Source organism: Lepisosteus oculatus, chromosome 4 (assembly GCF_040954835.1).
Source record: "Lepisosteus oculatus isolate fLepOcu1 chromosome 4, fLepOcu1.hap2, whole genome shotgun sequence".
Classification (NCBI taxonomy): domain Eukaryota; kingdom Metazoa; phylum Chordata; class Actinopteri; order Semionotiformes; family Lepisosteidae; genus Lepisosteus; species Lepisosteus oculatus.
Genome location: NC_090699.1, coordinates 7,760,782 through 7,788,628, shown reverse-complemented (window position 1 = coordinate 7,788,628; position 27,847 = coordinate 7,760,782). Strand labels below are relative to the sequence as shown.

Below are 27,847 nucleotides of genomic sequence, written 5' to 3'. Positions count from 1 at the left end.
TCTGTTCCCCACTATTGACAACCCACACAAATTCTTCAGGTGTGACTGCTTGAAGAAAACGTATCGCAGGAGAACTGATGTGTGCCCTGTGTTGATTTCGGTTTGCAGTTAGTAATTAAAAACTAGACGATAAACTGAGGCGGGGGGGCACTTTGTGACCCATCTGTTTCCTTCCTCTCCTTGAGAGCAAGGGTCCGTATAAAATCAACTCACAACACTGACACACAAAAAAAAAAAACACCCCGGAAAACCGTGCCTCCCCTCGGGGGCGACCCATGTGTTTCGACGCCTCAGTAACGCAGGTAATAATACCATCGCTGAATCACGCTCGCAGCGAGCGGGGAGGGGGATCCGAGAGGGGAGGCGGGAGTAGGTGTCAATATCGCCCCTTTTTGCATATGACACGATCTTCACCACAGAACAAATCAACCCGCCGCGTCTTCGTCCGGCAACCGACACCGCGAATCGACCGCGCTCCTTCGCCAGAGGCGCTGGGGGTTACACACCGCCACATCCTCTGTCCGCCAGGTTCCCCGTAACCAGGGCTCCCGGCGGCTTTCATCGGAAACGACTCGACACCTGCAGAGCGGAGAGGGCTTTGCGTAGGGTCGAAAACGCGTTCGTTTTTTTATTGGTAAAAAAAAAACGCCATTTTAAGCAAAAGCAACAAAAAAAAAAGTATTTCAATTCCAGCCTCGGTGTTGTTTTTTTTCCTTTTCACCGTCACGTCCATTCCTTTATTGATTGCATTCCTCTCTCCCTCTCCCTCCAGATAATGAGGTTTTAACACAGGACCTTGATGCTAAATATAGACGCCGTAGAAAATGGGACTCGGCCGGTTTTCTTTGACACCACAATCCGTATCAGACCGGATTGCTAATTTTACCGAACAACTGGGCTAGTTCAACAGATAACCCTAAAAAAAAAAAAAAAAACAGAAGAAGATCTCCCGGACGAGGGCACACGGCAGTACCCGATTAAAAGACAGCGGTTTCTGGTAAGATCAGTTTGTTTTGTTGGGATGCTCACAGTTTGTCGTGATTACTGTACACTGGGATAACACGCAGCGGTGGGATGATCTGGGTTCCGCTGGCGTTCGTGGGGGAGTGTGGGGGGTGATCGAATTGGGAAGACGCGGTATCTGACAGAAAGGCGGCTACCCGGTATCGATTGCAGGCAGGAGCCGTCAAAGAATTGCGTGTCTCGGCTGTATTGGTGTTAAGTACGTCTCTCGTTGCGTTAGCCTGGAAATGTCATGCGATTTGTCAGACGGCATGGTATTTATTTTTTTCATCGAGCGCACAGAATTGTGCCCGGTGATGGCGAGTTAAAAACTTCACCGATTAATTTAAAACGAAAACGTCTGGAAAGCATTACAGTGGGATCTGTGAGGAAACAAGTGCGTGTGTTTTTTAAATTCAACAGATAACCCTCTTTTGTCAAGCCTAGGTCTGTGCTAAGATAATATTTGCTGCGCTACAGTATATCTATAATAGCTATAAAGCACACAGCGGCTTTGAACGCGAATCTGCTGTTTAAACACGACGTGACCCCCCCACACACGTTTTGTTTGAATTCGGATATATAATCTCAAACGGGGACGGGAAAGCGGGGAGGTGAATTGTACTCGGTCTATTTGTGGAAGCTGCCGAGGCGCGTCGCAGTATTTACAGAATGATTGTGATCACGCGCAAATGCCACGGTCTGTCCAACACGAGTGTCTGCAATGTGTCCCCTGAGTGTCAGATTGGGATGCGACATCGAGGAGGGAGCCGGAGCTAAAAAAATATTCTCGGACTTTTCCAAACTTCTGCTAGTGCCCACCCGCCGTGCACGGCAATGATACCTTAAAAGCAGCCTAGGCGAAAACTCTTAATGAACAGGAGGCCGGTGCTGCTTAATTGAAGAAGTCTGGCCAGCCGACTCTCAGTAAGGAATTGGCCTGAAATTACACTACCCTGTTTTCCAGGACTGGCGATTGGCTGTGGGTCAGTTGTGGTTGTCAAGATTTTTTAAACCGTATTATTAGAAACGACGAAGGCTAATATAAAAACAACATCGCGAAATTCTCGAGAATAAACGCGGAAGGTGGAAAAATAAGGTTAATAAATAAAGAAATGGCTAATGATAGAGAAAATGCCAACAAAGGCGCTCGAATGCGTGGAAAACCCATTTTCTTTTAAATGTTAATTTCAAAACAATTCTGCCAGTTCGTTAGGGGCCTCGCGGCTGTCTTGAATATTGAGGTAACTGTGTTTGGAATATTTCCCTCCACATAAGAAAGTGAAAGACTGTTAATTAGCTAGACTGCTCGGCGTCTTCATCTTCATCTTCCGTCAGCCCGTGCTCGGTTATCTTTACGACCTTTTGATTGGCGTTAGAGGTCACCGTTACGCACAGCCCCCTATAACAGCAGTCTAAGCTAATTTTCTTTTATTGCCCTCCCATACAAGAACAAGAACAACAACAACAACAACAGTCCTTACACTTATATAGCGCTTTTCTGGACACTCCCCTCAAAGCTCTTTACAGGTAATGGGGATCCCCTCCACCACCACCAGTGTGCAGCCCCACCTGGATGATGCTCCAGTACTCTCAGCACACACCAGCTTTCAGTGGGGAGGAGAGCAGAGTGATGAAGCCAGTTCAGAGAGGGGGGTTATTAGGAGGCCATGATTGGTAAAGACCAGGGGGAAATTTGGCCAGGACACTGGAGTTACACCCCTACTCTTTTCGAGAAACGCCCTGGGAAACACCCACAGAGAGTCAGGATCTCGGTTTTACATCTCATCCAAAGGATGGCGCCTGTTTACAGTATAGTATCTCCATCACTATACTGGGGCATTAGAACCCACACAGACCCCAGGGTTAGCGCCCCCTGCTGGTCCCACTAACACCTCTTCTAGCAGCAACATTGGCTTTCCCAGGAGTCTCCCATCCAGGTACTGACCAGACTCACACCTGCTGAGCTCCAGTGGGGCTGCCAGCTGGGAGCTGCAGGGTGATATAGCTGCTGGAAATGGCGTAGCGTAGAAAGTCAAAGGCCTGTTTCAAATTGTGCCTCTTCAAACACACTATCGACAAGAACAGCATGCAAGACATCGCTCAGTCTTATTCTGTTGCGAATCCTATATTCTCCCTTGATTACCCTACTGTGTGCTAAAAACTGCGAACAGATGACATTTGGCTACACAAAGGGTTGTGGGGGTCTGGAGCAAGCTACTGGGAGGTGTCGTGGGAGCAGATGCCCTGTGATCTTTTTTTTGAGATCCTTCGATCGTGAGCTATTGGCAACGAAATACACCTGTTTGTAATCTATCACGAGCCTGTAATTATGACATTCAGCACCCGTGTGTACTGTTAAGAAGGAGACACTGGGGGAAATGCCTTTAATACTGAGAAAAGGAGATACGCATATACACAAAGGGTTGTGGGAGTGTGGAGCAGGTCACCCAGCCATGTTCTAGGAGATCATACTTTGTTTTTTCTTTCAAAAGAAAGGACCATCCAGGCAGGGCTGGAGTCTGATCTTGACACACAGGGTGGTGGGAGTGTGGAACAAGCTGCCCAAGTGTGTTGTAAAAGCCAATACTCTTGGGCTCCTTCAAGAGACAGCTGCACGAAGTAATTGGTTCGATTAGCTGCTAAAACCCAGATGAGATGGTGAGCTGGATGGCCACCTCTGATCTTTAATTATTCTCAACTGCTTTGAAACACCTGGCTTTCGAGCTGTAGGGCAAGCTGACTTGAAACCCAACATAGAGCTCCACCAGCTAAAATGCTGAATTCATTCTGCTTGAATAAATATTCACTAATGATTAAAACATTCGGGATATTTGGTTGCAGCTAATTAACTAGCAAACCTGACCTCTGAATCAGTCCAGGGCACCCCCAGTTTTTTGATTCCTTCACATTTTTGTATTCCCTAGTTAGCTGAGCCTGTGTATTTGTAATCTGGCCCAGACACAGGCAAACTATGTAACAAAGACACAGAGGCAACAGTACAAAGTAAATGTTAAATGGTGAGTTAGATGTGCCCCCGAGGCAGGGAGAGCAGAGTCATCTTTAATTCAGTTCACGCACACAGCCATGGGGGAAAATATCATAGGATGAGTTTCAGAGAGAAGACAGGCAGAGGTGTTTGTGGAAGCGTTTCACCACCTCTGTCCCTGTAGAGACCTGTCTGGGCCAGAGTAGCATAACAGGAGAGCCATAAGCACTGCCTGGGTCGGTTTCGTGTAATTTCTATCTGACCCTCTGAGTCATCTAGAAGTCATTTAAAGCAGGGCTCCCCAATTCTGGTCCTGGAAGAGGCGCTGTGCCTACAGCAGGGGTCCCCAGTTCTGGTCCTTGAGGGGCGCTGTGTCTACAGCAGGGGTCCCCAATCCCGATCCTGTAGGGGGCGCTGTGTCTACTTGATACCTACATTACTTTGATCTGCTTGACTTGTTTTCAGCTCAGAATTGGAAGAAGAGGTTAGAAAATGGATGGATGGTTATTAACGGCCCAGGTTTGTAAAGTATACTTACATGTTACAAACTTCTGACATATTAAATTCAATTTTGAAGTTTCATATTATGTATTACATAAGTTCTCTGAATTTCAAGTGTCCCCTGTGCCTGTAACACCACAGTACCTGTCACACACTTTTCATTAGTAGTACACGACACGCACTTTAAGGGGTGGCTGAAGTGATTACTCAGCACAGTTGACATTAAGCATGCTCTCGAAAGGGTCAAGGGTCAAGATTGACCTCGATGGGCTCGCTTTGGCGGACGAAATTCCAGCTTGACTTTTAATTCGGGCTTGTGGGTAAAAGAGACAGAGGAGGGAGGGCAGTCTTTTAGCATCACACTCTTTTGTTGGTGAGAACAGATGTTGATTCAATGGAAGTAGGGCAGTTCTTCAGGCTAGGCTGAATCCAGACCTCCTCTCCTGGGACAGTGAGGTGGAGACTCGTCACAGAAGTGTTTCCTGACTTGGCCTTGAATTTGGTCGCTCCTCGGGGCCGGAGGAACCTGTTCGTTTTCTGACGTTTCTGTCCCATCACCCCCAGCTCCTCCCCCATCCAGTATGGAGTCCAGTAATTGTGTAACTGGGAATTGAAAACTACAGAACCGGGTCAGTCCTGTGCCAGTTTCTTTCTTACCTCTCCCATGTGATTTATTCCTGTTAACGGATCCGCTCCATGGCTTGGAGTGCTGGGATTTGTACCCTTCCACAGGGAGGCGAGACGTCAGCGTACAGTGCAGTGAAGGTTTGAAATGCATGTATCTGCTACAAGAGAGTCTGTTTTCAGAGAGAACAGCAGGGGACACCCTAAAGTAAAAATAAAATAAAATATATATTATATATATATTTCACCTCCAAATGTAGCAGGACGTACTGTACATGTCTGTCCGCCTTTGAAAATCACAAAGTCAGCCAAACCGACCCCAGTCAGAGTCAAACAGCTGCTCTGCCCGCCCGAAGTCTACGGCCTTCACCTGGGATGTGTTGCTTAAATCAGTCAGCTGGGAAAAATTCTTAAGGTTTGGCAGACACACGCGCTGCACTGCAGATACAGAGCTCCTCCTCGACACCCAGCATTTAAAATGCCCTTCAGTATCAGGAGCCAAGAGGCTCCCACACACTTAGAAGATCAGGCTGCACCTCGTCGAAGCGGTTGAGTCATTTGATTCTGGAAAAAGTGGACTATACCGTTATTAGAAAATAGTTAGACAGTAATCTGGATAAAAGCAACGTTCATGCTAAATACATGCTCCAGTGCAAATATTCACAGTCATTAAAGATCAATAACATGATATGGCATCATTTGGGACAAGGTTTGCTAGGAATTAATATTGTCTAGAGAAAATGATGATTTATTTACAGGTACATCATGATGTGTTTGTATCTACAGTACCTCAAGAGTAAATATCTCTTGAGGTCATCACAGGGGATTGGAGAAAATGCCAAATGAATGTTCTTTTTTTATTACGGTTTTAAGAAAGGATGCCATGAGGGAAGGCTGTTTTCGACACATCTAGCTTGTTTTGGTTTGGTTGCCAGGGCTGCTTGTTCCAGACACTTACCACCCTTTGTGTAAGGAAGAGCCCTTTCCCGTCTCGGTTTCAAAAGCACTCCCAAGTAGTTTCCCACAGTGGTTTCTGGTTCGTGGTTCACTGTGGATGCTGAAGACGCCCGCGAGGTTGACTATGTGAGTGCCTTTGAGGGTTTTGAATATTTGAATCAGGTCCTATCATAGTCCTTCTCCGCTATAGCATCCTAGGCGATAGTGATTCATCTTCTGTGTCCTGTCAAGACTAGACAGAAATGTGCCTGCCTGCTTTTCTCTGGACTGATTCCAGAGCAGTAATATCATTTTGCAATACAGTGACTACAAAACACCCACAGTATTTTAAAGGTGGGCTTATTAAAGCATTGTACAATTTTAACATATACGTCCTTGACTTCAATTCTTTACTTTTATATATATATATCCTGACATTCTGTGTGCTTTATTTTGCTTCACCATTTGGCCTAAAAGAAAATTATATGTCAGCATAAATACCAAGGACCTCATGAAATCATTAAATATTTAACCAAGCATTTCAAATATCTACTGAAAAATTTAGGGATTTTATTAAATCCCTGTCCTGTCATTATTGCTGTAGCTTATATCCATCTGATAGGAAGGTGGAGCCTATTAATGTTTAAGCAGAACTCCGGAAAATGTAATGAACTGTTCTCTCAGGATCCTGCAGATACGACTTTTTACTTCATGTCTTGACTGTATATTAAGGCAAAAAAAAAATAGAGACAAAAATGTTGCTGTCAGCCCCTTTAAAACCGGTTCCTGAGATCTCGTCAGTGATAAAAGACCAGAGGCAGCCGAGAACCCGGAAAAAAGAGCCGACGGCAAAGCCAGAAACGGCTCGGACAGTCGTCCAGTACGCGGTTATTGAGATTTGGCGTTTTCCGCTCCGTGCATTAGGCAAGATTAAGAGGGAAATCAATCACGTCTCTTGTGCGCCTCAGTTCCCAGTCTCATTAAACTACTTTCAAGGACGTTGTTGTTGAAGAAGAAAAAAAAAGATACTGACAACTCCGGCGAACTCTAATTAGCCGCAGCACTAATAAAATCACATAGACCGGACAATCTGGTGTCTAGTATCTAGTGTGCTAGTAACTCTCAGCAGCGCAGCAGAGTCGTTATCCCTACAGACACGGTGACAGGTTTATTGCTTCCCTGTAATTTGCGGATTGCCTTTGGACTCGGGGCGTTCAAGATGCCAGACCAAATATCAGATGAGATTTTTAACAATCCCACTTGCCCGGAATTTCCACTCCGCTGCCCCAGTTGCTGGTGGCTCAAGGGATCGCTACCAGCAGCCCAGCTGGAAGACGGGCTCGTACGCTCCGCTGAGGCAGCCTGCTTAAAAAGCTGCCATTTTGAATTGTGGCACAGAAACGCGTGCTCCCGCGCCGCACCTCGCGGCTCGTAAGCAGCGGAGTGGAAATTGTGACCGACCGCGGTCGCTCAGCGGCCGCTAGGAGAATTTTCCCTCGGTGGCCTGGAGTTTCTCAACGGCAGGGGGCGCCAGGGCCGTGAGGGGCGACGCGGGAGCACGCGTTTCTGTGCCGATTAAAGAAAAAAAAAAGATCAAGCTCCATTGACTCTGAAGCGCAGCTCGGTCGATGAACAATGACTGTTTACCCTGGGGTGCTACAGGGAGCGGTGTGACATCTTTTATTACACACTCATGCTTATATTACAGAGCTTTGCAATATTCTCTAACAGGCAGAGGACTAGAACCAGCAGCTCTATCACCCTGTAGCTCACAGCTCCCAGCTGGCAGCCCCACTGGAGCTCAGCAGGTGTGAGCCTGGTCAGTACCTGGATGGGAGACTCCTGGGAAAGCTCAGGTTGCTGCTGGAAGAGGTGTTGGTGGGGCCAGCAGGGGGTGCTCACCGTGTGGTCTATGTGGGTCCTAATGCCTCAGTACATTAAAATACTGTAAAAAAGTATTCTTTACTATGCTATACTACTATACTGTAAAAAAGGTGCCATCCTTCAGATAAGATGTAGAACTGAGGTCCTGACTCTCTGTGCTCATTAAAAATCCAAGGGTGTTTCTTAGTAGAAACAGTAGGGGTGTCCTGGTCAAATTTCCCCCTGGCCTTTCCCGATCATGCTCATGGCCTCCTAATAATCCCCATCTCTGAACTGACTTCATCACTCTGCTCTCCTCCCCACTGAGAGCTGGTGTGTGGTGAGAGTACTGGAGCATCATCCAGGTGGGGCTGCACACTGGTGGTGGAGGGGATCCCCATTACCTGTAAAGAGCTTTGAGTGGTGTGTCCAGAAAAAGCCCTATATTGTTATTATTAGAGGACTAATCTGTTGTTCATGCCACCAGATCTGAATGTATTGGCAGTCCTTCATCAGCAGCGTGTGCACAATTTAGTTGTATTCCAGCACACTCTGGATCGGGCCTCGTTCTGTATTCCGCCCAGTGGCTGGACCGTCTCTGTCATAATCGACCCTGATCCTCTTGCGATACATGCAGATGTGCGGATCTGGATCCGCCTTAGTTATCGGAGGGGTTGGGAGAGAGCTCAGATGGCCAGCAGGGGGCGCTACCGAACAGGGCCTCGATCAGCACACCTGAGATTCCCCTGAGAGCACCAGGAGGCGGGACTAGATTCAGGAAGTGAGGTGTGCGTTTCCACGGCGGGCCGGTCGACCACCGATAATTGCATCGATAATCACATCATTTTCACAGCAGCAGGGCCAGCCCTAGCTTTTTGGGGGCCCTAGTCTTGGTAAGGGGCCCCTTGCAGATCACAATTTGTACAGACACTGCTACTATCAGCTCCCACCCCAAACATTTTTAGTCAGCAACATTCCTGAAACAGCAGCTGATACCAGACAGATACTGTCATCTTACGGTAAAGATGAGACAGTGAAATAAACTACAGCACTGACATGCATAACTGATAATACTGCATTATACTGTAATTTATAACTAACAAACAGCCTAGACTAGCACAAAAGCAACAGACAGAGTCACCGGAGGGAATTTTTTAGGTTCACATTTGAATGTGCTGATTAAAAACCATGTTGTGTTGCACATTGAGGGGCCCCCTGGTGGCCCCAGAGCCCTGGGCAGTCTCCTAGTTGGCCTAAGCCAGGGGTCCCAAACTCAAATGAATTTGGGGCCTGCGTTAGATAAAATGCGCTAATCGGTGGGCCGCATTCATACACATACGAAACGCATCAAATATTGAATTGAAACTGAAATTCTTATTTGAAACATGCTGGTTGACTTTGCTCACTGTACTCGACATCACGCGAGGTTATTTCTGAAGTTCTTCATTCTGGCCGCGCTTCGTCGGCAGCGTTTTGCAGGGACCAGAACGTCAACATTAGCCCTCATACCACGTGAAGTAGCCAATCGCAATGCTGCTCGTGAATGTTCGTCGGTGAGTCCTGACTGTAAAACTGATTTGCTGATCTTCATTGATGAGAAAGACTGTTCGCGTGCGTACGTACGGCCAAACATTGTTATGATTCTAGCAGATGCAGAGACTAACCCCAGAAACCTTTCTTTCTGTCGGTCTACTTTCTTTATTGACAGGACTCCATCAGCCGGCACTGTCACGATTATAGTCCCCCCTCCTTAAGGGTGCTCCAGCCCTTTCACTTGAGACTTTATTCTGTGCACCTGTTTCCTATTCCCAGCCCACCTTAAAAGCCAGGCGCTGACGCTCATCCGGGCTCTGCATCTGGTTTCCGTACCGTGCGAGTCCGGGACCTGGAAGCACCTGGTCCCGTTAAGGTTTTAATCTCGGTTCCCGTTCCCGTTCCCGTTCCTGTTCCCTGTCTGCCGGTTCCGACCCGGCCTTCGTGTTTTAATTCCGCGTTTTGATGGATTTCCTGGTTTTGGACTTACCCTTGTGTTTTGGATACTCTGTAAGGACTACTCTTTTGGATTGTTCACCTCGGCCACACCTCCCCCGTGCACCAGCGCACCTTGGACACGCCCCCCTGTCTTCAGCCCCGTATTCCTGCATGACGTTTCCCCAGTGTTTCCCCACTTCTTCGGATTGTGTCATCCGCATAGGGTCCAGAAAGAACTGTTCATTACAGGCACTCAGGCAACAGAGACGTACACACCAGCTCCTCAGGTTAACACAGTCACAAGGGCTGTGAAAAGGACACACCCGCATGATTAGGGTGCTTACAAGACAAGGGATAAAACAGGAGTAAACAATTACCTGCTATTTACATTAGATTTTATCGTCACCATTGACATAGGCAGGATGACCTAGTGGTCACCCTGCGGACCCTCAGACCGTCTCCCGGCTACAGTTCCCAGCCTGCACTACAGCACATGCATTAGCCGGGTGGGCCTCTGCTTCATCACCCGGCGAGGGCGCTACAATATTTCCATGGCGGTTACTGAAACCGAAAATGGATCTGTAGAACAAGAAACGTATCGAAACGACCGAGTTTCCTTGGTAACTTTCTGTTAGTCCAAGTGAGCCGTCGCGGGCTGCGTGTTTGAGACCCCTGGCCTAACTGGACCTCCGGAGCGCTTGAAGTCTCGTTCCCTGGGAGACACGGTGGAAGACGGGCTCCCTTCCAGACCCGGATGTGCTGTGCGGTTTTTGCGGGGCGCTGAAACCTGACAGCGGGTTGCCTTAGCTATGTCTGCAAAGGCCCAGAGGCGGAGCATCTCGAGCTTACCGTCACTGGAACACGCCAGGCCGTGCCTGGTTTTGCTTTCCCATCATGCCCGTTTCCCTGAAAAGCAGGGATTTGTCCTGTGTTGGCGGCTCTTCCAGCTCCACGATGGTGCTTGTGTTGTTGTTGCTGCCCTCGAAGCTCCCATTCAGGGGTTCCCCAACCCACGCACCCCCGTTAGAGAACTGAAGTCTCACTTGAGCTAAGAAGGTGCTCCACTGGAATATTGCATTTTGTTTCCCGTCACAAGTTTGGGACTTTATTTCACTTGCATTATACACCAGTTAAAGCTCCAGTTTGTTGAAAAGTTGGGAACAAATAGTTCAGATTTAAGGGGAACTGTGGTCCCAATTTCTCAGACCGGTTAATAAATCTCACTTTAATTTCAGTTTAATAGCCCAAACATTTGCCAATTTCAGATTATACACAAAATTGTGAACTTTGTGAAAGTACTGTAAGTCACCATGTTGTCCCAAAACCCTCTCGCCACAGGCGAGAGTGAGAGTTCCCAAGAATGATGATGTGAAGCAGCCCTTCCTGCTCACTAGTCACCATAATGACTAATGTACTGTGATGTATGAGAGAATAAATCCAGGTTGTGCAGCAGACATTTCACCGCAGAAATGTTCCAACGTGATCTGCATGCAGAGTTAACAAGTAAGTAGTATTTGTAAAAGCTGACAGCAATATTTCCATTGGATTAAAAGAGATGGATTCACAAGCCTGCTTGTTTACAATGTAATAAGGCCACAACGCTGGACGTTTTGTTGCCTCATTCTGAATCGTAGTATAAGGAGCTGCGCAGACCTGGAGATCTCATCTATTTTGTGATGTCAATTGGAGGTTTTACAAGTTACTGCGTACATTTTATCTTCATTAGAGATGGAGATGCACTCATCAATGCCGATTCTTTCTAACCCCGAACTATGAAAATAGCATCGCAGTTCTATTTTAATATTGATTATTAAGTCAGTGAAGGGTTTGATGGTGTCACTGAGGGCTCAGCTGGAACACAAACCCAAACGAATCCCAGGCTGTGTGCTGAAACTCTGTGGCAATGTGGCCCAGATTGCTCGGCACATGGCAGGGTTTTGTGGCAGCCCAAGGATGTTCTCCATATGGTCGAAATTGCCTGGGGGTGTCTCACTCATATAAATAGTGAGGACGGCGCCCTTGTGGGCAAAGAGCATCATCTGGTCTTGAAATGCTTAGCCTGTCAAGCTCCAGGCCTGATTTCGGCCTCTCGGGAGAAATGGATCCATCTCATTGGGCTTTGCCTGCTCGCAGTGGGCAGGAGGGTACCCTTCATAGGATTAGAACAGATCGGCTGTCACGTGGTCACGTGGGGAAATTGGGAGGGGTGCGGGCATCCCTGTGTAAGAGTTTGGAGACAGAAGGTCTGGAGAAAGGCAAGAAAACCAGAAGAGTACAGCCAGGACAAGATGTACGAGACTGGGGAGAATGCTGCTGTATGTATGGTCACAATTTTTAGCTGGATTATCTTCAGTAGATTTTAGGACCGAGTTTCCTAAACCTGTCTCCTCCTGATAATCCAGACACCTCCTGAAGTATTTTCCTTGTTACGTGTAACTTATTAAAGTGTTTCGGAACTGTATTGGTGGGGAGTATTATTATTAACTTATTGGGGGCATGATTTTCTTCCAGTCACCTAACAATGATGTTTTAATATATAATGAAGTATTAAGCAGCAACAAATGAGTAATGGAATGAAATGTGTCTCAATATATGTATATATGTACACATATACAATATACACATATACATGGGTGCCTATCTGGCATCTAAGGCATAAGGCGGGGCCTGAAGCAGACGATCACAGTGAAGGCAGAAATGTCTTCTGTGGACTGCAGGTGGGTCAAATCAGGTTGTATCTTATTTTTCAGTGCAGGGGATCCTGAAAGGCCCTCTCGTTCGTGGTACGGACTCCAAATGAGCGATGTAGAAAACGCTGATCTCTGTAGGAGTGTTGCTCATAATCAGCCTCCTCCATGTCACTCCGAATCGCAATCATTTCAGAACACAGCTGGCCAGCACGATCAGTCAGCAAAGGAAAAACTCTCAGCTGACAGCTGAGTTTAATAGAGCAATATGGGGGAAGCTCGTTGCTCCTGGATCCTGCGGTGGGGTCCTGGAATTTGGGCACCCAACCCTGTGGTCAGCCATCCAGATCCCTGACCCCTCCCCACTCTGTGCTGCCGGTCAAGCTCCCCAGAGGCTTCCTCCTTATCGAAACTTTACGGTCTTTCCCTTTGGTTTGCTTTTCGCCTCTCCGCTGTGCCACCACTCGTCGGCTCCGGAGGGAGATCCTCATGTCCCTAGGGCAATTTCAAATCAGTGCATCTAGTCAGTGACGGTTTTGCAGCCTTGGACCTAAAAGACGAAGACATTCTCTGTCTCAGATCCAAGAAGCTCTGAAGGTTTTGATTGGATCCATAAGGCATGTTCAAGTGCAGTCTGCTGTAGGGATGCAAGGAGTCACAGCGCAGTCCAGCGAAGGTTTGAGATGAGTTCAACTGTGACAAAAATGGCCACTTCCAGAGAACACTGAAGGAGACTGTAATGGAAAGTTACTGAGAAAAAGGTGTTTTATCCTAAAAATATTGTTTACGGGCAGAGCTGTGTTGCAGAAGCAGCTGGATTTTTAGAACAAAGTGTGATAGCACCCAGCTCGTCTAGGGCACGGGATGTTTTAATAATGTTTATCTCTGCTGCTTGAAGAAGGGAGTATGAGATACTATTTGAATAACTACTCTTTTCTTTGCTTAAAGCAGAAACCTATAAGTAATGGAAAATTACTGCTTCGCCTGTCCTTGAAGTGATGCATCAGCTAAAAAAAAAGATATAAAACGAAGGCTCTTCCTGCTTTTGAATCAGCCTTCACTTCTCTGCACAGACCAGTGATTTCTTTTTCCCATATTGCAATATGAATAAAGACCTTACTGAGTGAATAAGAGCACCTCTCCTAGCTCTTCTTTGATACAATTGCATGACAAGACACACACAAGGTTTATTTACCCACAATGCCCCGAATTACAACAGTGCTACAGAGGGGTTTATAAGCCAGGTACAGTCAGGGAAACCCTACGTTATCGCCATGAATAGGGGTTTATAACTGACCATTCCACTTATGGCTATTCTTGCTGTAATTCCTGAGATGTCACATACACACAGGAGTCTGTTCAAAATTCTCCCAAGCCATATCAGGAGTAATGTCTCCCAAGCCAGAGCCAGATTTCTACACTGTAATGCAGCTCGTCCCAGAAAAAAAAAGTTAAGCGCCTTGAATGATTACGATAGACTAAAGGGGGAGTTCATTGATCCTTGATTGCTTGATTTCTTGTTTTTTTTTGTAGATGTTCCAAAACGACTAGGCGCTAAAGAGCAGAGAGAGAAACCCCATCTGCAGCCACGATAAAAGAATCCGAGGCAAGATGGCCTTGGAGAACTCCACCTTCACTTCGCTTCCCGAATCCCTCTCCCCACCCGGAACCCAGGAAGGGGTGGAGCCAAAGGAGGAGGTGGAGAAACCGGAGGGCGTGGTCTCTCCCAAAGCTGAGGAAGAGGGCGTGTTCTCCACGGACACGCCCCCCACGGCCTCCACCAATAACAGGTCGTTCCAGTCCAAGCTGGCCGCCCGGGAGGCGGAGGCTGCCGCCAGGGAACACAGGAAGAGGAAGAGCCAGGTGGCGGGGGCTCTGGGAGAGCGAGGACGCTGTGGGTGGAGTAAGTACTCCTCGGCCTGCTCAGTACTCTTCTGCTGTTAAGCTGAGCGCAGTGTGCAAGACCGCTTAGTCAGCACAGAGCCGTTATCACCAAGTACCGTGATCAAACAAACCAGTCCATTTCAGTTCTTGCAGAAAATATTTTTTATATTATTTGATATATGTAGCCCAGGTGAGGGGCAGCATGGTGGTGCAGCATTTCGCATTGCTATCTCACAGCACTGGGATCCTGGGTTCAATTCCTGGGATGCTGTCTGGGTGGAGTTTGCATGTTCTCCCTGTGTTCACATGCGTTTCCTCCAGGTGCTCTGATTTCCTCCAAAGACATACTGGTAGGCGAACTGGCATCTGGGAATATTGGCCCGGGTGTGTCACGAACTGGCGTCCCATCCAGGGTGTACCCTGCCCTACGCCTGTCACTTGCTGGGATAGGCTCTAGCTGCCCTGCAACCCTGTTTTGGATAAAGTGGCTATAAAATGCATGGATGAAGGCCTTGGTGAGATGCACACTATGGTCAATCAAGCAGGTTCTTAAAAACACTAAAAAGACCTAAAAAGATGTCAAACAGCTTATACGACTGAGGAAAATACTGTAAGATATAACTTTTTCTTTGGCATCTCTATACAGAACAACAAAAAATGACACTCGACATAAAATAAATATACATTTAAACAGACAGTAGCTCTAAGCATGCAAACAACACATATATACAAATCTCGCTCTGCCCATATTACACCCCCATTGCACTAGCCTGAGAGCTTCATACAGAGAACAGTCACTCAGCTGCGTTTAATATAGTGACTGCACAGGGGAAGAAGGGGTTTCTGTCCATGTTTTTCTTGACCACAGGTGTTCTAAGTCATCTCACTGAAGGCAGTGTTATAGTGCCGTAGAGGGAGACAGGTCAAGACCCTCTGAGATAAAGTTGTAAGTCACTTGTCTGAAAATGAAAGGAGAGCTGAAAGTTGGTCTTGAATTTATCAGATGCCTGTCTCAGTCTAGCAGATAAGAAACCGCACGACGGTGACACGTCGGCAGGTCCTAACAGGGAAGCTCTACCGTCAGAGCGCCGTTCAAGGAGAGAATCCTGCCTTGAAAGGGGAACAGCAGTCCCAGTTTCTCAGACCAGTTACTAAAACTGGGGAGCAAAATAAATTCATTGATGGTGTCGCAAACAAATTGTGCAAATTCCAAATTAAGCGGGAAATCATGAACTTTATCAAAGTACTGTACGGTCACCGTGCTGTCCCATAGTGCTGGTCTCGCCACAGACGAGAGCGAGAGTGCGTGAGAATTATGACTGAAACGGGCCCTTCCTGCTCACTAGTCACTGTAAAGGCTAATGCACTGAGATGTAGGAGCGAATAAATATAGGTTGTTCAGCAGACGTTTCACCTCAGAAATGTTCCAACGCGATCTGCATGCAGAGTTAACAAGTCAGTAGAGTCATTTTACTTTCACTGTGGTTTGAAATGAGATTTCAGCACTCAACAATGCTGATTCTTTCTGACCCCAAAATATAAAAATAGTGTTGCAGTTCCCCTTTAAATATCCTGCTGAGGGGGATGACGGTCTGGTGGATCGGCTGCCGGATTGAAAGATGTTAGTCTTGACTGATAGGCGCCCCGACCTAGTTTGCACAAGGTTTGTGACGGATTGTGACTGCAAGCGAATATGCTGGTTGCCACTAGCAACTGGCACTCTGTAGCCCAACGAGACCCCTAGAGCTCTTCGGACACGCCCCTTGGTGACAGGTAGCAAGGGGTGGGAGGGGGTCATCTGAGAACTCAAACTGGCAGGAAAGGAGAACTGTGTGACGCCCCTGTCTTTGAGGGTTTGTGGGTCTTTGAGTTGTCTGGTTTTTGCCAGTGCTTTCGAGGCGATGGCCGCTAACGGGGCGTGGGTGTGTTGTCCCTCCACCCCCTTCCCCCCTCGGCAGCGCGCAACAGGCGGAAGAGGCAGCGCTACGTGGAGAAGAATGGCCGCTGCAACGTGCAGCACGGGAACGTGCGGGAGACCTACCGCTACCTGACCGACATCTTCACCACGCTGGTGGACCTCAACTGGCGCTGCTCCCTCTTCGTCTTCGTCATGGCCTACGCCGTCACCTGGCTCTTCTTCGGCGCCATCTGGTACCTCATCGCCTACTGCAGGTGGGTCAACTGTTTGCACAGTGGGCACTGCAGGTGGGTCAACTCTCTGTGCAATGGGCACTGCAGAGCGGACAACTCTCTGTGTAGTGGGCACTATAGATGGATCTACACTTTGCACATTGGGCACAAACATTTGCCCTGGAGCTCCTAAATGGCTCAACTATTAACCGTGCATGTTCACAAGAACTACTTGGGCCCTGTGGTTGAAACATGGTTAGATCACTGTAGGCTATATTCTCAGAGTACTGTTACTGGGGTTCCCAGGTGCTGGCACAGACAGGTGAGGTATTCTAAACCACAGTACTCTTGCCTTGCCTTCCATTGCAGAATAGGACATGTTTCAAGGGATTGCACGCATGTGGCCTTAAACTCTCCTGCACTAATAAAAGGGTTGTTGCAGTGTGCCAAACTGTTTTGTACTCAGCAAATAGAAACTGGGCTCTGAAAAGGTTGAAATCTTAGCTATTTCTTTTTACCTATTGTGTTTTTATTAAATGAAAATGTCTCAAATATCACAACCAGCCACAAAGCAAGATTTTGAATAGTGTAATAACAAATGTGCTTGGCGCTCAGTGTGCGATGGTGACTTTTCGAAATCTCCTGCCCTTACCCTCTTACTAGAGGAGACCTGGACCACCTGGAGGACGAGTCATGGACCCCCTGCGTGAACAACGTCAATGGCTTCATCTCGGCCTTCCTCTTCTCCATCGAGACCGAGACGACCATCGGCTACGGCCACCGGGTCATCACCGACCAGTGCCCCGTGGGGACGATCCTGCTCCTGCTGCAGGCCATACTGGGCTCCATGGTCAATGCCTTCATGGTGAGGAGTGCTTTGAGAGGGCAGGTGCCGACCAGGCAGTGCCTTGCAAAGGGCTGGCGTGGTGAACGCTCAGTGAACCGCTGTTAGAGCAGGGTTGTCCATTCCTGCTCCCGGAGGCCAACACACCTGCTTGGATTTATTCCATCCACTCATCCACTTATCTATCCTTCCTTCCACTCATTCATCCACCCAAGCACCCATTCACCCATCTGCCATCCACCCATCCACCCATCCATTCACCCATTCACCATTCACCCATTCACCCATCCTTCCATCCACCCATCCATTTACCCATCCACCATCCACCCCTCCACCCATCCACCATTCACCCATCCACTCGTTCACTCATTCACCCATTCACCCATCCTTCCATCCATCTATCCACCCATCCACTCATCCATTCACCCATTCACCCATCCACCATTCACCCATTTACTCATTCACCCATCCACCATCCACCCCTCCACCCATCCACCATTCACCCATCCACTCGTTCACTCATTCACCCATTCACCCATCCTTCCATCCATCTATCCACCCATCCACTCATCCATTCACCCATTCACCCATCCACCATTCACCCATTTACTCATTCACCCATCCACCATCCACCCCTCCACCCATCCACCATTCACCCATCCACTCATTCACTCATTCACCCATTCACCCATTCACCCATCCTTCCATCCATCTATCCACCCATCCACCCATCCACTCATCCATTCACCCATTCACCCATCCACCATTCACCCATTTACTCATTCACCCATCCACCATCCACCATCCACCATCCACCCATCCACCCATCCACCATTCACCCATGCACTCGTTCACTCATTCACTCATTCACCCATCCTTCCATCCATCTATCCACCCATCCACCCATCCACTCATCCATTCACCCATTCACCCATCCATCCTTCCATTAGAGGAAGGTTGTCCATTCCTGGTCCCAGAGGCCAGCACACCTGCTTGGATTTATTCCATCCACTCATCCACTCATCCATCCTCCTTTCCACTCATCCATCCACCCAACCATCAATTCATCCACATCCGTCCATCCTTCCAACCCATTCCCCCACTAACCCATTCACCCATCCATCCCGCCACCCATCCATCTATCCTTGTTGCACGTTCATTCTAGCTGCACACCAGGACACAACTTACTGCAAGAGAAAAAACATGTCACTTTGGTAGAAACAAGAAACTGGAACATGATTTATCTCTCTAAGGATAAATCCTTCCATCTGTTGTCTAACTGCTTCATCCAATCCAGGGTCATGGGACAGCCAGAGCCTATCCCAGTAAGCAACAGGCAGAAGGCAGGGTACACCCTGGACAGGATGCCAGTTCATCTCAGGGCGCACACACACAAACACAGACACCGTCACACCAGGGCCAATTTTCCCAGAAGCCAGTTCAACTACCAGAATGTCTTTGGACTGTGGTAGGAAAAAACGAGCACCCAGAGGAAACCCACATGAACACAGGGAGAAGATACAAACTCTATGCAGGTAGCACCCCAGGCCTGGGCCCCAGTGCAGCAAGGCAGGTTTCATTCCCATTCAGCTTAATTACGCAAATGAACCCTTAATTGGACTAACAAGTTGCTTGACTGGGCTTTTGCTTTACTCCATTTTACTTATGCAATGCAACAGATAAATGGGGAACCACCAACAGTTTAAGATCTGACACCAGGCAAGGAGTTCAAATGAATCCTATTATAAAATCAATTAAGAGTTTGATTGTCTGAGGGAGAGTTGGATTGGGCCAGGATTGGGAATAAGAGAGTTTTGGAAAATTGATTAGCATGGCAACCCGTTGCACAGAACCATGGGAGGCCTTGGCCAAACCACGGAGGACCTGCAGAACTGTTTCTATTACTGTGGCGCCTTGGACAGAAGGTATGGAATCTACCTTTCCTATGGGATTCTGCTTGTGGGCGTTGTAAAGCAAACAAGATAGAAATGTGGAGGCGCTTCTTTCCAAGGCAAGTGGGACACAATCTCTGAGGGCCATTGATTCAAGGGGAACCTCAATCAACAAGATTGGTGGAAAGGGGGATCAGTCTGGCTTGGGGTGAGCTTTAGGGGTCTCACCTGTGTCCATCTGTCACTAAGCCTATCGCTTGCTCTGTGTCTTTCCGCAATATGCTGGTGTGCTCTGCCCACTCTCCAAGGTGGGCTGCATGTTCGTGAAGATCTCTCAGCCCAACAAGCGCGCCGAGACCCTGGTCTTCTCCAAGAACGCCGTCATCTCCCTGCGGGACGACAAGCTGTGCCTGATGTTCCGCGTGGGGGACCTGCGCAGCTCGCACATCGTGGGCGCCAACATCCGCGCCAAGCTCATCAAATCCAAGCAGACGCAGGAGGGTAAGGGCGTGAACGGGGGTGTGGCCTCAGTTGTGACATGAGGTGTGGCTTAGGGTGTGGCCTGGGGGGGTGTTCTGGGGCGTGGCATGGGATTTATCTGGGTGTGGGTGTGGTCTAGGGCATGATATGGGCGTGACCTAGGGTGTAAATTAGGGTGTAGTCTGGCTGTTGCTTGTGGGGTGACCTAGGGTGTGACTTAAGGTGTGGCCTGGGTTTGGACTAGGGTGTGGTCTGGGGGTGACCTAGGGTGTGACATAGGGAGTAATCAGGGGGCGTGGCCGAGGACATGATCAGGGGTGTGGCCTAGGGTGTGGTTGGGGGTGTGGCCTGGGGTGTGATATAGGATGCAGTCTGGATGCTGCCTGGAGGTGACCTAAGGTGTGACTTAGGTGTGGTCTGGGGTGTGGTCTAGTGTTTGGTAGAGCAGTGGTTCTCAACCTTTTCAGCCCAGGTACTCCCAGGAGGGCTGGCCATGTCCTCAGGACATCCTAAGATTTTCGTAAGCATAGAACACCAAGAAAGGGGTGTTTTTCGTTTTTTTGCATGTATGTATGTGCTGTATTATAGTGGAATAAAAAAATCACTACTCTTAAAATTTGTAAACTAAAAAAAATGTAAGTATTAGTAAGACTCCAAATTAAAAAAATAAAAAATAGACTTACTCAGTGAATCTAATGAGAGACCTGCTGTGACAGATTTTCAGCGATTATGCTGAAATTAAGTGTCAAAGCTGATAATTGACAGCGAATGTCTGCTGAGGCGTCAAATTTCTTCCTCTTTTTTGATGTGTCATCAAAATGTCTCATTAACAGAGAGGGTTTCATAGAGTTTCTGTTCACATATTAAACACAGAGGGATTTGATTCTGCTCATCACCACAATAATAGAAGACATATTGGAAATATTCATTTTGATGAATATCGTCGTTTGGTTTGGTTCTTATCTGATTTGCTCGTAGACGGGCTTAGTGAAAGGTCATGACCACACTCGCTGCTCGGTCTGTCATACTGAGGTGTTCTCGACTCGTCTTCGCATCTATATCTCTCTATAGAATCTACCTTTCTCTTTGTTCCTCTTACTAAACAGTTATCCATGATTGGACAGTGTGAAATAAAAATAAAACATAGTTACCCAGAAAAAAACCACCACATCGCTCCAGCACAAAATCACAATGTGGAGCGTTTCTGGGAATCCTCCACCTTCCCTGATGTGTCTGTGCGATTGCAAAGCGCTCTACTGCGTCTGCATACAGATTTCAGTGGATAGAGGACACGCCTGGCAATCGCGCTGGCCCCTTTTCTCCTCATAACAATAGGAATATCCTAAATCTGCATATAGAATTTAGAATCTAAATGATTTCAGAATTAGCTGATAAATATTTTACTAAAAACTAAGCACGTGAAAATCCACCATTTTGGATGTGAAGCCCGAGGTATCCCCTGGAACCACTGTGGTATAGGATGTGGTCTGGTTGTGGCCAAAGGTGTGACTTAGGGTGTGGCCTGGGGTGTGGCCTGGGGTGTGGAATGGGGTTTGTCTAGGACATGATTTGGGTGTGGAATGGGCGTGGTCTGGGGGTGTGGCTTGGGGTGTGGTCTGGGGTGTAGCATGGGATTTGTTGGGGGCATGAGCTGGGTGTGGTGTGGGTGTGGCTTAAGGCGTGGCTTAGGGTGTGGCATGGGGTTTGTCTGGGACATGATTTGGGTGTGGCTTAGGGTGTGGTCTGGGTGTGGCTTAAGGCGTGGCTTAGGGTGTAGCCTTGGGGTGTGGCCTAGGACCTATTTACCAGATAAGTCTTAGTTCTGTAACTAAGCATAAAAAACAAACATTCTAAGGCTAATATTGTTGTCACCACAGCTCCACATTGATCTGGGTTACGAAGAGATGTGCGTTCTCATCTCAAGCTGGATTTCTGACACTTCAGAGATTCAAAAATTTGACCTTTTGCTGTTTGTATCCTCTCCCTATCTGCAGGAGAGTTTATCCCCCTGGACCAGACGGATATCAGCGTGGGGTTCGAGACGGGAGATGACAGGCTCTTCCTGGTCTCCCCGCTGGTCATCTCCCATGAGATCGACTCCCACTCTCCCTTCTGGGATATGTCCCAGGCCCATCTGGAGAAGGACGACTTTGAGATCGTGGTCATCCTGGAAGGCATGGTGGAAGCCACTGGTCAGTGGGGCTTAGGATGTCTCTGCCACAGAAACAGCTCTGATAAAGTATTGGAGATATTAAAGCAATAATCATGAGAGGCCGTACTAAAGCGTGGATATAGTCACATTTAAAAATGTGTTGTTCACGATATAGCACAGGCCTCGGGTGCCTTATTGCTTTTATAAAATGGTCCCTAAATATACAATTACAGTATAGAATGAATTTTAATTTTAAAAATTTATTTAACACGAAAATGAATCTGTTTACGTTCCTCTGCCTGAGAATGTAGTCCCTCGTTGCTGTGCAGTGCAGAAACACAGCCATAAGTAACTCTAACTAGCAAAGAGAGGACATTAGCTAGCCAATATGATAAAGGAATAAATTACTTGTTTTTTGTTTATTTCTTTAGCACATTTATTTGAACATTTCCATTGATTGTACAAGCATTGAAAAACAGTCCAATCCCTTGTTCGTCAGGCATTTTCCTTTTTGCTGCGGGAGTGCTCCTCTTGGTTCTGGTCTCAGTGCCTGCCAGGATATCACTGCAGCGCTTTGTCATTAAAATTGGGTTTCCAATAACGCCGTAACGAACTCTCGTTTTTCTGTCCACTATAATAATAAGACATAATCTCCCTTGCTTTTAACCGAGCGTTTGATCATTTCTAAGAATGAAAATGATTTAAACTATGTGACACTATCATTCAACAAGAGCAAGAAAAAATCACAAGGATCCTCAAGAGCACACCAAAGACAGCAGAGGAAGATACATGTATCAGATACCTGAGAATCCAAGCTTCTTTATCTACGCTTTCTTATCTTTAAGATAAGCTAAGAAGCTAAGAAGTAGTCTTTAAAAGCCTATGTGATTGATTTGATTGACAGTTATTTATCAGTCAGTGCATTGATATTTCTTTATCACTCAGTAAAAAGTCAAATTTCCTTCTGGGGTGCGCGTATATCAGAGAATATAGCAAGGCTTCGAAAGCGTGTCAGCCAATCAGATTTCAGAACCGGAACTATCCGTTTTATAATACTAGTTAGTGCATAGTAATATTCCTTTATTTGGCTGACACTTTTATCCAAAGCTAAGGCTATGTACTTTGTTGGACTTTAAAAATGTTACAAATGGGGGGTTACGAAAATGGTGAAAATCAGGAATGGACTGAGCGGTTTAGTCAATAAGTAAAATACATTTTCAGAAGCCCCAAATTGTAAGTGAGTTCTTCAAAATATACCCGAGCAGTTGGTATAATCAGAAGCACGTGATTTCTTTAACACTTGGTTAAACAAATATTTATGAACAAGGACAATACAAACGCTACGCTACACACAACATACAACACACAAGTTACTCGGATGCCTAACAACCTAATCACCCAGAAACCCCCAGACTTCTAGTTACTATTAAACTCTTAAATAATGCCTACAGAGGCCAAATAAGAAATAAGATTCCTTCTCATTAAATGTGATACAACCTGCAGTTAAATCTCTCTTTCTGCACCCTGGACACCACAAAATAAATGGGACCCTATAACTGAGGTGTCTTTTAGCCAGAAACCCAATATCCCTAAACAATCCAGAATAGCATGCTCTATCTAGCAAGCTTCAAATACTTGGCTCCAGTCAGATTTTGTTGGATGATGCTGGAGTAGGGGCTCTCGCCTTGCTCAAGCTTCAAGTTCCAATTCTTCTGGGCTCCTCTCTTGTCTCTCCTCTCCCTCTTTTCTCTCTGTTCTTGTTCTCCCTGTCTGTGGTCGTAATGTGATCTTATATCTCTCCACCAGGAATGACATGTCAAGCTCGGAGCTCCTACTTGGCAGAAGAAGTCCTGTGGGGCCACCGTTTCAGCCCAATGATGTCACTGGCCGAAGGCTTCTTTGACGTGGACTATGGAGCCTTCCATCACACCTTCGAGGTAGACACGCCCACCTACTCTGCCCGGGAACTCTCATTGGCTGCAGCTCGGCTGGAGGCCCACCTCTATTGGTCCATCTCCAGCCGATTGGATGAGCAGAAATGGGAGGGGCCCATCTTGATGAGCAGCCTAACAAAAACCTCTGACAACGCTTCGACCAATGGAAAGAAGCGTCTGGGGACCTTGACTGGCCTGCCGGGGGAAGGGCCAGAGGAGAAGGAGGGCCAATCAGGGCAGGGGGAACGAAATGGGAGCGTGGCTACGGACCAGTCAGAATCAGAGGCCTAAGGAGAGGTGGTGGTGTGGAGAAAGAAACTGGATTTCACTCACAAGAAGAGGCAGAAGTCTGTTTCGTGATTCAAACTGCAAAGGACAAGGAGCCAGAGTAGCCTAAGGGCCAAGCTGAATTTAACATACTCCAATAATAAGTAGAAAATAATATGCGATCATCCTGTATTTTCTATAGCATGTAAACCAGGTAGATCTACAGTAGTGAACAAGAGGACTGGTGTGTTCAACAACAATGGAAAAGATGAGAACGGCAGTATTTGAAGGCAGAAAGGCCATATTTAAATCATACAAACCAATGCTGTTTTTTTATCTAAAATTATCCACCAGAGATACCAAATCAGAACAGTACAGTCACTAGATACAAAACCTCCTTATGACCTCATCCTTGCGTTCATCCTTACACCTGCCTGTTGTTTCTGGTTTAGAAATATTGCCAACTTGCGCCAATCCCTCAAAGTCAGGAAACAGACAATCAGAAATTGGTCCCGCTCTGGTGTGGAGATTTAGAAGACGCTGATAGAAAGGTGAACCAGTGAAGGTTATTGGTTAGGAACTAAGTGTTCAGCCATATGATCCAGACATCGAGGGATCATTGACCCAGACCTCGACTTGTCAGCCGCTTGCTTTCTTTTTCGAGGCGTTGATAATCACTTTGTGGTTATGAAGCCAAAGCTCTGCATAGGATCCAACTAAGAGAACATAAGAAAGGGTACAAATGAGAGTAAACCGAAGATCTCGCACTCCCCTTGCTTTCAATCATTGCCTAAGAGGAGATTCTCAAGACAGAGATCTCCATATATTGACGAATTTCATTGCAAGGTTTCTGTCTGCAGTCAAGACGTGCTTAGTAACCTCACAGGTTAACACCATGGCATGATATGTTGCTACAATCATGATTCAACAAGAACTACAAAACCAGCGATCCTAAGCGATAAGTGTATCAGTGATCATTAGGCCCAACTCCATGGATAGACATCTTACCTGTTATGATAAGTCTCTGATGTTTGCATTAGAGATTCTTGGGGATGCAGGAGCACCTGAAAATGAATGTGTTCTGCCTTAGTCCATCCAAACATGTACAATGGAGCAAATATAGGATCGAGTAGAGATTATTTCCACTCTGAAAAGCAGAAAGAAAAAAAATCACAATGTTTTGACCATTGAGCCTTCTTCAGTTGCGAGGATGGGAGAGGAAGTCTGCCTTAATTATCTTGAACTTGGATCACACCTCTGATCAGCTCTCAGAGACTGACTGCTTTCTTTTTAGAACCCATCCATTTGTTAGCAGATTCCAGTTTTTCACACCTCCCCATCCCCAATCTCCCTTTGGCTGAAGACTCTCACCGGCCGCAAAAACTCTCCCCTGCTTTTTCACTTGCATTCCTCTGCCTCCTATCTCCGTGGACTTCCCTGCAAGAGGCCAAAGAGGGACAGTGTTTGGAAAAGCAGGCATGAAGCACAACAGCAAGGTCCTGCATGATAGCATCCCAGGAATCAACAAGGAGGCAAAGGTTTTGGGATGTGTGTGATGCATCACCACAAGGTCCTGGACTACACCATCCCAGGAATTTCCAAGGAGACAAAGGAGGAAGAAGTCTCGGAAAAGGAGGGGCGATGTTACCCAGCAAGGTCCGGCACTGCAACATCCTGGGAATCAACAAGGAGGGAAAGGTCTTGGAAAAGCAGGAGAGATGCATCCATGCAACGACATCCCAGGAATCACCAAAGAGACCAAGGGGGGAAAAGTCCCAGAGATGCATCCGCAAGAACCTGCGCAACAACATCCCGGGAACCACCCAAGAGACCAAAAAGGGAAATGTCCCAGAAAAGCAGGCAAGATGCATCACCGCAAGGACCTACATGTCCACATCCTGGGAATCGCCAATTCCGCCCACCGGTCACACTATGGCAGGAGGAAGCGGCTCCTCCGATCCGGCCCTCGAGGAGGATCCCCGTGGTGTGCTGAAGGTCTTTTTGGGGAACGTCAACCGCAAAACACAGTCACCTGCACCTAGCACAACAAGAGGAGGTCACACTCGGTACAGCTCTCAAATGCACAGGAGGTCAAATGGCAGCAGGGCTCGGCAAATGCACAGGACTCCCGAGTCAAAACGCCTCCCACACCCCCGAAGAAGGCTCAGCCGCCGACACCTTGCGCAAACGAACCTCTGCTGGGTCCTTCGTGGACAGTGCGTGGCGACGTAGTTCCCCACTTGACCCCCATGGAATACATATTGTATATATATTCTCAAGGAACAAGTAAAGGTTTATTCCTTGCTGAAAAGAAACACATTTTGGCTGCGGAGCCTTCTTCAGGTGTGAGGTGCCTTCTTCAGGAGCCTTATTCACACCCGAAGAAGGTTCCACAGCCGAAACGCTGTTTCATTTTCGTCTCGTTACAGCATGGAATAAACCTGATCTTGGTCCTTTGCAGACTACGCATGCTGATGCAGCTACCCACTTGAACTACTATATATTCTCTAGGGCACTGTGCTACACAACCCCAGTCATCTTCACCTTAAGCAGACAGCAGGTGATAACGAGGACACTTTCCATTCACTGCATTCAGATCACGAGACTTCCCCACTGCAAGATGATCGACCGACTTTATACCTAATAAGTACGATAGTTCTATCAATAGACCAATAGATATCGTGTGAAATGCTTTATTTTAGCTGGGCTAAAAATATGTTTTCAATGTATTTCCAGTTTTATTTATTGAGGTTAATACTATATATATATGTGTATATATATATGACAATTTTTAGAGGTTAAAATAATGATGGTGGGTGGGTTTTTTTTTCTGGGGTCGGAAAACCTGCCCTCTTAAACAGTTTGGATTCTTTCTGAATTCTTTCGAGTGTTTGAGAGGAAGAACAAGAATGCAATCACTGGAGGGATGTTATACCCTCTGTTTTTTTTTCTGTAGGAGGACTGCAGTAGATTGAAAAGGGAAAGCTCTCACTCTTGCTTGGAGAGAGGGACAGTTATTTCAGAGCTGATTCCTCCAGTTTCTTTACTGTTGAGACATTCCGAAAAGAATAAAATGTTTTTATATATTTACTGCCTCGATGTATTAGGCATAATAAACTATATTTAACTTATCGAACTTGTCCTTGTTCATGCTGAGGAATACTGCAAGTTGAACTCCTTCTGTCTAATCCAAACCTGGCCAACCCCAGTGGCTTCTTGACAGACGTTCACAAAGTTCATTGAATCCTTGTTGCAGCTAGTGAGCTATATAACCCGGATAAACTCTTTTTCTCATCTCATAGGGCCTGAATTGTTAATGATCTTCAATTTTCTTCTTGTATTTGCAAGGAGAGCTAGAATACTTCTTGCCAGCAGGCATATCTCCTGCAATTCAGAACTGGCTGTGCCACTGAAGCTCATCAGCAGGTATGTGTTTGGCCAGTACCTGGATGGGAGACCTCCTGGGAAAGCTCAGGTTGCTGCTGGAAGAGGTGTTAGTGGGGCCAGTAGGGGGTGCTCACCCTGCATTCTGTGTAGGTTGTAATGCCCCAGTATAGTGATGGGGGCACTATACTGTAAAAAGGCGCCATCCTTTAGATGAGAGATAAAGACTGAGGTCCTGACTCTCTGTGCTCATTAAAAATCCCAGGGTGTTTCTCAAAAAGACTAAGGGTGTTACCCTGGTGTCCTG

The 27,847-nt window shown here is 47.0% G+C and overlaps 1 protein-coding gene across 2 annotated transcripts; it reads left to right on the top strand.

Annotated features, from left to right (window-relative positions):
• The first annotated feature begins 242 nt into the window (after positions 1-242).
• Positions 243-27,287, top strand: kcnj9 (potassium inwardly rectifying channel subfamily J member 9). Of its 2 annotated transcripts, none has more exons than XM_069188492.1 (8): positions 243-302; positions 773-997; positions 14,107-14,476; positions 16,416-16,629; positions 17,251-17,452; positions 19,632-19,824; positions 21,798-21,995; positions 23,762-27,287. In XM_069188492.1, the coding sequence occupies exons 3-8, from the start codon at positions 14,185-14,187 to the stop codon at positions 24,178-24,180; spliced, it is 1,518 nt and encodes a 505-aa protein (XP_069044593.1). In that variant the 5' UTR covers positions 243-302; positions 773-997; positions 14,107-14,184; the 3' UTR covers positions 24,181-27,287. The 2 variants fall into 2 exon arrangements, with proteins under 2 accessions (XP_069044593.1, XP_015194598.1); XM_015339112.2 differs by lacking the exon at positions 243-302 and adding an exon at positions 369-634.
• The last annotated feature ends 560 nt before the right edge of the window (positions 27,288-27,847 follow it).

Excerpts from the sequence above, each read along its gene's own strand:
- kcnj9 (XM_069188492.1), top strand. The coding sequence starts at position 14,185 with ATGGCCTTGGAGAACTCCACCTTCACTTCGCTTCCCGAATCCCTCTCC. Across the intron at positions 14,477-16,415 it reads GCGAGGACGCTGTGGGTGGA|CGCGCAACAGGCGGAAGAGG; the intron begins GTAAGTACTCCT and ends CCCCCTCGGCAG. Across the intron at positions 16,630-17,250 it reads TACCTCATCGCCTACTGCAG|AGGAGACCTGGACCACCTGG; the intron begins GTGGGTCAACTG and ends CCCTCTTACTAG.